This window comes from Anastrepha obliqua, chromosome 2, assembly GCF_027943255.1.
Source record: "Anastrepha obliqua isolate idAnaObli1 chromosome 2, idAnaObli1_1.0, whole genome shotgun sequence".
Classification (NCBI taxonomy): Eukaryota; Metazoa; Arthropoda; class Insecta; order Diptera; family Tephritidae; genus Anastrepha; species Anastrepha obliqua.
Window position 1 is genome coordinate 96,920,314 of NC_072893.1, and position 12,131 is coordinate 96,932,444.

Here is a 12,131-nt window from a genome sequence, read left to right on the forward strand (position 1 = left end):
CCGGGTTGATAATATATGAGAAATAAAAAAATGTATTTAGTGAAACAAAAATATAACGCATAACTTAGCTGTTATATTGCAACCAAAGAATAAAATTAATCAAATACATACACTGAAGTACCAGGAATATTGTTCTAGAAATAGAAGGACATTACATTTATGTCATTTCTGGTTAATTTAGTTATATGATGTAGTGACCGAAAATGGAGGTACGCCAAAAAAAAAATTTTGTAAAAGAATCTAGGATGACTTAGCCGGTAACTCTGTATGTTATGTATAAAATTTAATATACTATGTATGTATGTAGATTACATTAAAAAAACAAAACTTTTTAAAAATTAAAGAAAAGAAATTTGTAAACGATAGCAATAGCAAATATTTACTGAAGCCGTGGCGGGACTACACAGGTTCAAAATTTTCATGTGGGAGCTTATACTTTAGTAGCAATGCAGCATTTTAAGTATTTGAGAGTTATGTTCGCATGTAGCGGTGATTCAACTTCTGCAGTCAGGCATAGCATCAACGCCTTCAACAAAACGTATTAGTCCCACTTTATCTTGTTCGAGTCCCGTCTTTTGTCTAAATCTACAAAGCTAACAATGCACAAGACCCTTACCCGACCAATCTTAACGTATGGATGTGAGGTATGGACTCTTAAAGTTGCTGACTGCGAGCTGATTGCTAGCGTGGAAAGAAAAATTTTAAGAAAGATTTTTGGCCTAATGCGAATGGATGATGGTACCTATAAAATCCGGTACAACTCCGAACTACACGATACACAGCTGTGTGTTTTGTTAAAGCGTAGCGCATAAGATGGCTATGTCATCTTACCGCTATGCCTGCTTACTGTGCAGTGAAGAAAGCCATGACACGAAAGCTGATGGGCGTAGAGGCCAAAGGCAGATCGAAGAACCGATGGATAGATGTAGTGGAATACGATCTCAAGGATTTGGGAATACGTAACTGCGAGGCAAAAGCTCAAGATCGAACGCTTTGGAGGAGCATTGTGGAAGAAGCTTTCACGCATCCCCCGTATTGTAATGCTGTGAAAGAAGAATATATGCAGATATAAACAAATAGTATGAGTATTAAATCGGATCTTTTGCGATAAAACTTATAAGCTTTATACAAACTTTTCACTTTCAGCAGCCATAATATATTAAGAAAACCATATTAATGAGGCACAAAGAAGGCGCATAAGGAAAGGTGTCGGCGGATTAATTTTCAGAAGAGCGACACTTTCACCACACACTGTATACCGAACGACTTTTCCGCACAGCGTACGCCTCGCAGTGTCCATATAATAAAGCGACAACATAAATTTAACAAAAACCATATAATCTATCGAAAAACTTGTAGCAACTCCAAAAGCTGATTTACACAAACTAGTTGACATACTTCAAAATCAACTTATCAACAAAGCCGCACTCCGCTGCTTTCACTCAAACTCAAGCTCAGCTACTGTGGCTTCTGCGAAATGATAAAGAAGTGAAAATCAAAAACACTCAAGCCACATTTCACGTGGCCATGGACTTGAACTGCATTTGAATGGTCAAAAATAATTTAGTTTGAACAGAGCTGCGCGCAGTAGTTGGACAATCGGTAACGGAAGAAAGCAACAGTGAAAATCATTGATAAAAATTAAAAAATCCATACATGCGTATGTGTGCGTATTTTAAATCTTGTGAAGTGGTATTTTTGAAAAAGCCAACAATGATTTGTTTTCATTTAAATATCAGTGTGCCAATACATGAAAAATAATCTACGAAATAGTGACTGAATTTCTTAGTTACACATACGTACATATACATACGTATGCGGAAGCTCTTATTGCTGTTTGAATTGATTTTTTTTTTTGTTTTTTGTTAAAGGTTACTTACATATGTATGTATGTACTTTCTTCAATACTTATATGCCGTCATAATCTAGTTCTATTGACTTTGGTCATAAAAGTAAAATGCGTGTTGGGCCTGTAAACATTTGCATGTGCTACCTGTTTGAAACTAACGGGATATTACTGCATTAATTTAAATATTAAAATTAAGGTTCGAAAATATGTGCAAAATAAAATATTTAATTTTAGTTTATTCGAAAAGTCCAAGAAGTTAAATGAAATCCACTAATTTCGTGAACAAATATCGTTTTGCACTTTCGTGCAAGCCGAAACTGTGTGCTCGTTCATTATTGCGGCTAGCCACTTTAAATTTGTCATCGAAATTTCTCCCAATACCTACATATTTACTACATGTCGAAAGTGTTTTTATTTTTACTTCATTTTTTTATGTTATATTCACCTGTTGTTATTATTTACCTGACTGGTGTGCGCGCAGACGCATTGGCGAGCTTTTGTAGCTTCACTAGTCAAGACGCGCTAAACGAGAATTTAACATGCTACGCGTCGCTTTTTTCTCACTTTCATGTCGTATGTATGTATGTATGTCACATAAACACACGAACCACAAATTATAGTTACCCGCATGTGATGTTTATTTATTGTTTGTTGTGATTTTTTTGATTTAATTTTATGCGTTTGCTCTGCTTTCATATTTTACTTATTTATTTATTTTTTACTTGTACATACATACATACATATTGGTATACTTATACCGGTTTCATTGTTTGGATTTGTGCCAGAAGAAAGTGCGAATTGTATTACAGGCGTTTGCATGAAAATATTATAAATAAATGCACTCGCCAAAATTTTATAAAAAATATTTTGATTACATAATTGTTTGATTACATGTGAAAAAAAAAACAAAAATAATAGAAACGCATGATGAGTTCCAATTGGCCAATTTATTTGGCCGTTTTTATGCTGACACCAGCACTACTGTCGGCAATTTCATATCACAAACGAAATTATGATTTGAGATATGCAAATTCGGATGTGCCACAATGGAAGCAAAGGGTAAGTTTTAACGAATCAATGGATTAAGTATGTACAGTTAGTAACAAAAGTAAGTATACACGGGATACGTTTTCAATTTTCCCCCAATCGATTCCTTCAAACAACCTGTTATAGCAAAATTGTGTTTTATTTACATGAATGAAATACAAAAATCATATTTAATCAAAATAATGACAAAATTTTAAAAAGGAACAAAATTATAGCTTTTTGTATTAAACTTTATAAAAATGCATGTCTCAAAAGTAAGTATACAGTTCATCATATAGGTTGTCAAAAACGTCTTGCGGTATTTTTATTGAATTTTCAATTGTTCATGAAATTGGTTATAATAATGCGATTTAAGTCAAATATGCACCGTTTTGTTCGATGACGAGTTTCCAACGAGATGCCAACTTCATAATGCCCCTCTTATTGAAGCTCGCTTCCCTATTGTCAAAAAACTCGGAGAGCCAATTTTCACAGGACTCTCTTGTGGACAACTTCCGACTACCAAGCTCGTTCGCCATGGACAGAAATAGGTGGTAATCACTTGGTGCGAGATCCGGACTATACGGTAGATGCAAAAGAACCTCCCATCCGAGCTCCCGGATCTTCTGGCGCGTCACCAAAGATGTGTGTGGCCTGGCGTTGTCCTGATGGAAGACAATTCAGCCTCTGTTGATCAAAGATGGCCTCTTCTGCATGAGTGCTGTATTCAAGCGGTCCAGTTGTTGGCAGTACAGGTCCGAATTGAGCGTTTGGCCATAGGGGAGCAGCTCATAGTGGATGATTCCCTGCCAATCCCACCAAACACACAGAAGAACCTTCCTGGCCGTCAATCCAGGCTTGGCCACCTTCTGGGCAGCTTCACCGCTTTTCGACCACGACCGTTTGCGCTTCACGTTGTCGTAAGTGACCCACTTTTCATCGCCAGTCACCATCCGCTTCAAAAATGGGTCGATTTCGCTGCGATTCAGAAGCGATTCGCATGCATCCATACGGGCAAAAATGTTGTTTTGCGTCAAGTCGTGTGGCACCCATACATCGAGCTTCTTTTTGAATTCAAGCTTATTCAAATGGTTTATAACGGTTTGATGACTCATGCCCAGCTCTTGGTCGATGCTACGGCTGCTACTATGCCGGTCTCTTTCGATCAATTCAGCGATTTTATCGCAATTTTCGACGACAGGCCTTCCGGACCGTGGCGCATCTTCGATCACCTTTTCACCAGAACGAAAACGTTGAAACCATCGTTGTGCGGTGGAAATGGAAACTGTATCGGGTCCATAAACTGCACAAGTTTTATTGGCAGCCTGAGATGCATTTTTGCCTTTGTCGTAGTAGTACTGTAAAATATCCCGTATTTTCTCTTTATTTTGCTCCATGTTTGCGACGCTATAACTCACGAACGACTAAAAGCAAACAACAATTAATCAAACACGTGTTAGCACGTGAAAAGAGCTTTCCAAAAAGCTCTAGCGTGAACCGATGCGACGAATGCAACTAGAACTACGCGCTTGCAAAGACAAGCTTGCGGAAATACCGCAAGACTTTTTTGACAATCTTTATTATTAATTTGTGAGATCAAAAACATAATTAAAATCAAATCCTAGTATTTGGTAGGATAACCGTTAGACTTTACAATCGCTTTAAGTCGTGATGGCATTGATTTCGCTAAGTTTGCAGTTACAGCTGGTGGTATTTTATTCCATTCCTCTTGAAGGACTTTTTCAGTTGTTCTTTATTTCTACTCGGATGTTTAAGTATTTTCCGCTTTAAATGTTCCTATAAATGTTCGATTGGGTTGGTATCCGGGGGCTGTGGCGGTGTTTTCAGCTGATTTCGCACATTATATAACAGCCACGCTCGTACAATATTGAGTGGGTACTTGGGGTGATTATCCTGCTGAAAGATAAACGTTCCTCCAAGGCCTAATTTCGTAGCGCTTTCTTTTAAAATATTTTTTTCAAAATCTTTAAATAACCATATCGGTCCATAATATTTTCGATAAATATCAAGTTTCCAATCCCGTTCGCAGCCATACATCACCAAACCATCACAGAGCCCTCTCCATGCTTCACACTGCCGGTCATATTGTTTGGATCCAATTCCGCGTTAACTTTTCTCCAAACGTTTTCACGGCCATCAGATCCGCAGATATTGAACTTACACTCATCAGAAAATATGATGTGGTTGCAAAACGTTTGGTCATATTTTTCATGATCTTTTGCAAATGAAATCCGTTTACTCTGATTGACAATACTCACGAAGGGTTTTTTCCTAACATTGCTCCCATGATAACCAGCACTATGCAAAACCCGGCGAATAGTTTCGGTGCTAAATTGTTTTCCAGTCTCATTTTTAACTCCAGATTTCAATTTGGGGGCACTTATTTTGGGGTTTGTCCTGATCTTCCGAACGACTCAGCTTTTTCCTCTGGGACCTAAGAGCGGCGGAAGCCCACAACGCTCTTTATTAGTGGTGCTTCCCGCACTTTTATATTTATTCACAATCTTTTGAACTGTAACAAAACTCCTATCTATCAAACAACCGATTTCTCGCAATGATTTACGTTCCTTGTGGTATTTTATAATCAGTTTTCTTAAATCATCAGAAAGCTCTTTTCCTTTTGGTGCCATTACTAAAAATGTCGGAAAAATTTATACAAAACGTACTTCCCTAAATTTTTATACTCACTTTAATTATTTCCTTTTAGTAGCTTTAATTTCTTTAATCAATACGTAAAAGTAAATGTTATGCTAACTGAACAATTGTTTTCTGTATACTAACTTTTGTGACATAAATTTCGTTGGCATCAAAGACAAAGCAAAGCGTGGATAACGGTACCTAAAATTTACCGCTAAATTAAGGCGCATATGAAAGCTTGTATGAAATATTTTGATTACATATTAAGGAAAGCTTTAGCGTCAAATTCCATAAATGAGGCTCCTGTATACTTATTTATATTATGTTACTAACTGTACATACATATGTATACTGAAATAAAAGGGTTCATAGCTGACCTCGTGGTTCGTGAAGAACTTCCGCCAGAAGTCGGTTACCGCGTGAAGGCATCACTTAGGCACACAGCGCACGATACGTATTGTTACAGACTTGTAGAAAATTCGTGAAGCTTAATAATCTGTAAACGAAGCGGCTTTAAGCTTGTCAAGCGATTGAGAGGATTTAATTCTGTTTTGGGTGCATACTCTTATGCACACGAGTTTATGTAAATATGCAAAAATTAGGAGATTGTTTATTGTCACAGAGAGGGTATCATAGAACCACTAGAAATTCCAAAATATGTGCAAAGTAATATTTTTTAAGAAAGAAGTACTTTACTGTTTTAATCATTACTGGTTGTCTGAAAATTATTGAAGGAGACACTTATTAGCCAGTAGAGGAAAATTTCTCCGCTACGTTTTCATCTCATCTTTCATTTGACCACGCAAAAAATTTTATTTTGGTCTGTCAAATCTTTATTTGTTTACAAGCCATTTAAAGTTTAAGTGCTAGTGTATTATTTTACTAGAATAAGCTGAATATCAATTAATAGGACTATTGTTAAGTTCGTGCGGTTTTTTTCGAAATTTGAAACTTTATTGACGTAAAATGGTTACAAATTTAATATTCAAAGTATTGTCCATCGCTTACTACTACTTTTTCCCATCTTTCTGGCAATTCACGGATTCCCTTTGTGAGAAATTCGGTCGCTTTTGCCGCAATCCACGAATCGATCCATTTTTTGACTTCATCGTAATTACGGAAGTGCTGGTCAGCCAGGCCATGTTGCATCGATCGGAAGAGATAGTAATCGGATGGCGCAAGGTCTGGCCTATACGGCGGGGGGGGTAGGACATCCCATTTGAGCGTTTCTAAGTATGTTTTGACCACTTGTGCAACATGTGGCCGAGCATTGTCATGTTGCAAAATAACTTTGTCGTGTCTATCGGCGTATTGCGGCCGTTTTTCTCGCAGTGCTCGGCTCAAACGCATCAATTGTCATCGGTAGACATCCCCCGTAATCGTTTCATTCGGTTTCAGTAGCTCATAATACACAACACCCAGCTGGTCCCACCAGATACACAGCATAACCTTCAGGCCATGAATATTCTGCGCCGACGTCGATGTTGAAGCATGGCCAGGGTATCCATACGTTGCCCGACGTTTTGGATTGTCGTAATGGACCCACTTTTCATCGCCAGTCACAATTCGATGCAAAAAACCCTTTCTTTTGTGCCGTTGAAGCAGTTGTTCGCATGCCATAAAACGGCGTTCAACGTCTCTTGGCTTCAATTCATACGGCACCCAATGGCCTACCTTTCGGATCATTCCCATGGCTTTTAAACGTTTGGAAATGGTTGATTGATCAACTCCCAAAGTTTTTGCAACCTCTTTTTGCGTTTGAGCCGGATCTTGATCGAGCAATTCCTCCAATTCGGTATCCATGAACTTTGGCGGCGCACCCTCGCGTTCTTCGTCTTCCAAGCCAAAATCACCACTTTTAAAGCGTGCAAACCACTTCTGGCACGTTCGCTCAGCTAGAGCATGCTCACCATAAACTTCCACCAAGATACGATGACTTTCGGCTGCTTTTTTCTTCATATTAAAAAATTCCCCGCAAAAACACATTATTTGGCACGAAATTCGACATTTTCAAGTGTGGTAAAAATATTGTTGTTTACGCTTCAAATAAAAAACTTATACTGACGTTTGTGCCTTACGACAGTAGCTCTCCAATGAATGTTTGGAAATGTGGATCGATGGAATAATAATCAAGTTACGCCATCTGTTGTAAAACCGCACGAACTTAACAATAGTCCTATTAGTGATAAAGTAATTTATTTTGGCACAAAAAAATTAAATCTTTCATTTTGAAAGTTTTATCAAAACAGAAATTCATAAAAAAATTATGGTAATTACAGTATTACCATAATTTTTTTTCAGTATTTTTCAGAGCTTCCGGAAAAGGATTACAGAAGCTATATAAAATTATTGGACGACCATTAGAAGTTGAAGGATATTGAATAAATAAACTAAATTCACATAAAAATTCATATTCTTTAATATTTGCCCTCAATACTCGTACTTTTCAACATATGGCGTCTATATCCTTTGTTGGTTGGTGACCGAGCTCATCCACCAGTTAGAGGTTTTTTCACATCCGGACGGAAGATCGTTCTTTATAAGAAGCAGTACACTCAAACATTTGCCAGCTGAGGGACAACTGCGATTATAGAAAACGGTTGCTATCATTTGATGTTTCATGCCCGGGCACTCGAAAAGGGTACTACCGAATGGTAGACACGCACCAACTCATCCGCAACGGTGGATGTTGAGAAAGACTACCAAACATGTGCCAAAATTGAATGGACAGAAAACTGCGTACCCACAAATTTTCTAAAAAATTGTATTAAAAAGTTGAAAAATTTAATGGCAATTTTTGCATTTGTTAAAATGTTTGGGACTTTTATAGAAATTTTCAAGTTTATTTTATGAGGTTTTTGTCATAAAATAGAGCGCATTTTTATGAAAAACTTACGAAAAAATTTGAGCAGAAAATCGCGTAACACGCAAAACACTTAACTTATTTATGCGTCTTACAAACAAACTAAAAATGCTATATTGCTAAAACCGTAAATATTATCTTCGAGACGAGTGTACCAACATATTATAAAAAATAATAATAATCGAAAAATGACTGTACGTAGCCCGCGAAATTTGAAAATTCACCTTATTTTTTAACAGAAATCGTGTATATGTATGTACATATGTAAATGCTACGTAAATGCAATAGCATTAGAAAGCGTATACAAAAACATTAAAGCAATAAATAATACAATTAGGACGGCCGCCGTACCCGAATTAGTTGATACGTGACTACCATTCGGAAGTGTGCAGGGTCAAAGCCCCAGGCAATAAACACTGTGAAGTCGGCCTAAAACTGCAGGTACTTATATTGCTATACATATAGGGTGGGCCATGTAAAATTTGCTTTTTGAATCGGCTATACAAAAAAAAACTAATCAATATTTTTTCACTCTTTTTTTTATTTTGAAGATTGAACAGTGTCATTTATGAATGAAAAATAATATCCTTCAAATGCTGCCACGACTGACTGTACGGTAGGCCATTCGATCAACCCAATTTTTAAGCACATTTTCGATTGGTTGGTCTCCAATTTCATGAATGGCAACTTCGATTTCGTGTTTTAAAGCATCAATCGTCTCTGGATCGTTCGCATAGCATTTGTCCTTAACGGCTCTCCACAAAAAATAGTCCAACGGGCTTAAATCACAGCTCCGAGGCGGCCAATTGATATCGGAATTTCGGCTGATTATTCGGTTTTCAAAAACGATAGCAAAAAGTTCGAGTGAAACTTTGGCAGTGTGATAAGTTGAACCGTCCTGTTGAAACCAAATGTCGTCCATGTCATCCTCTTCAATTTTTGAAAACAAAAACTCGTTGAGTATGTCACGGTAACGCTCGCCATTTACTGTAACCGCGGCTCCTCGCTCATTTTCGAAAAAAAATGGCCCGATGATGCCGCCAGACCAAAAACCGCACCAAACAGTGACTCGTTGTCGATGCATTTGCTTCTCTACAGTAACGTGCGGTTTTTCTGAGCCCCAAATCCGACAATTTTGCTTATTGACGTAGCCACCGATGTGAAAATGAGCTTCATCAGAAAAGATGATTTTTCGGTAAAAATGTTAGTTGAGGTTATTGGATGTTCACGCACATTTTCGGCTACAGCAGCAATGTTTTCCGGTGTACGCACTGTAGGAGCACGTTCACGTGTTGTCTTATCCATTAACGATCCACTTTCACGAACACGATTAACAAATTGATCCACAAACTGTCTTGTTGGCAAATCTTTTTTTGGAATTTTATTTCCAAATTTCTCACAGTTTGAGTAGAAGACTGACCACTTTGGAAATAGGCTTTCAATATTTCCCAATTTTGTTCAAGCGTATAGCGTCCCATTTCGTAAATGTCAAACCTTTAAGTAAATTATGAACACATTTGACATATCATTTGTGTTTCCATTTTCAAAACAATAGGTGGTTCAAAAAGCAAACGCTATATGGCCCACCCTGTATATAATATGTATCATAATACGTATATATATAATATATATGCATATTCCGCTATCTGCTTAGTTTTCATCCCTTAATTTTGGTAATTTAGGTCTCTGTACCGGGGACATCTTATTGAATCATTTTCGATTGGATTTCAAGTTGATTCTATCTACACTGATTTCTCCAAGGTCTTTGACACTGTGTCACAGAGAATTCTTTTGTGTAAACTGGACTTTCTCTCACTCGGTTTTTCTCCCATGGTTAAAATCTTATCTGAATGAAAGGAGTTGTCCTGTTACAATTGAAGGGGTTCTTTCCGCCTTTTCATTGCCATTTCTAGGGTACCTCAAGGTAGAGTTTTGGGCAATTGCTATTCGTCCTTTTTATAAAAGATATGCTTCTCATTTGCGTTTATTATATGCAGACGACTACAAAATTGTTGCCTCAAAAAACACCCAGAGGATGTGCTTAGGCTTCAGGCTGAAAAATACATATTCCAAATCTGGTGGTATTCTACAATCGTCATATTAATATATATCTCTAATAAAGTCGTCCAATTTGAGGATGACATCAAAGACCTTCTAATAATTTTTCACACAAATGTTTTATTCTCAAGTCATATCAATTACATTACAAAATCATACTCGATATTAGGGTTGTTTAGACGTAGCAGTTCAAACTTCTTAAACCCTTAGACAAATGAAATTATTGTTTACCGCGCTTGTTCGGTCTAGTTGGAATATGCTTCATTTAATTGGAGCGATTATCACAAATTTCCTATCAGAAGAACAGAACGGGTACAAAGATGTTTCTTAAATATGCCCCTATACAATTTTCTATCCTATATCCCTCTTATAGCTCCCGCTTGTTATTAATTTGATTAAAGCGATTGAATGCAGAAGGTTGTTGTTGTTGTTAAGAGGAGCTAAAACTGCTTGGTCATTGGCTTCAAATTACATATAGGTTCCCGGACACAGGAATGTAGAGGGTAATGAGAGAGCAGACGAGCTAGCCAGAAGAGGGTCGGCTCTAGATATAGCAGAGGCGGTGGCAGTTGCTACCCCATTCAATACAATAAAAACATCCATTGCGTCGCACGACAAAAAAAATATAGCCGTCCTACAGCATCCAGAGAACGAATTACCTGTTGGGATGCTCTCGCCCAAGCATCTCTCGTATCACTGCAACCCTTACAGGTCACTGAAAGGTAGGGGATCATGCAGCTAGACTCAATTCCATCTGAAAAAAAGTCTTTTCCACTATTTATGCGAATGCCCAGGGTTAGCCAGATCAAGACTTCCCTAATTCGGTAAACAGTTCCTACAGCAAATTGTGTGAATCTCAGACATAGAGATTAAAAATTTGCTATTATATCTGGATCTCACGAAATGGATCCCACTTAAAAAACAAAAAACACGACCTTGCACGAGAACAGTGGTAATAAAACGGCGCTAGTCGCTAATTAAGATTATTTATGATAAATAGAACTACTCAACCACTTCAACAACAACAACAAGTCAATAGTCAGTAAGAACCTTTGTTTTTTTGACTAAAAATTAAATAAATAAATAAAGATATATAAAGGGTGATTTTTAAGAGCTATAGGAAAGTGTTTCAAAAAAACACACGTAAAATTCAGAAAAATGCATGAAATTTTTATTTAAATCGATAGTACACTCCATGTTTGAAGATTATTTCATGCAAATCTTGACCGCCACTGTGCTTCAAATGGTCCATCCGCTTAGTCCAATTTTGGCATACTCTTTCCAATGTTTCGGCCGGTATCTCACATATAAATGTTTTACGGTTGTCTTCCAATGCGTTAATTGAAGCAGGCTTGTCTGACTAGACATAGCCCCACAAAAAATAATCGAAAGGCGTTATATCGCACGATCTGGGTGGCCAATTGACAGGTCTCGAACTTGAAATAAAATGTTCGCCGAACTCGCCTCTCAACAAGTCCATTGTTGCGCGTGGGACCGTCTTGCTGAAACCACATGTCATGCAAGTCCAACTCTTGCATTTTGGGCAGAAAAAAGTTGGATATCATTTTACGGTACCGCTCACCATTCACAGCATTCACGATTCGTAGCATCTTTGAAGAAGTACGGTCCAATGATACCTTCAGCCCATAAACCGCACCAAACTGTGACCCCTTCTGG

The 12,131-nt window shown here is 37.6% G+C and overlaps 1 protein-coding gene across 1 annotated transcript in view; it reads left to right on the forward strand.

Moving 5' to 3' along the window:
- The first annotated feature begins 2,776 nt into the window (after window positions 1-2,776).
- The window catches only part of LOC129239399 (protein eyes shut), a 31,984-nt gene continuing 22,629 nt past the window's right edge, over window positions 2,777-12,131 (forward strand). Inside the window, exon 1 of the mRNA XM_054874865.1 lies at window positions 2,777-2,908. Coding sequence (XP_054730840.1) covers window positions 2,777-2,908 — 132 coding nt within the window. The remainder of the gene's footprint in view (window positions 2,909-12,131) is intronic.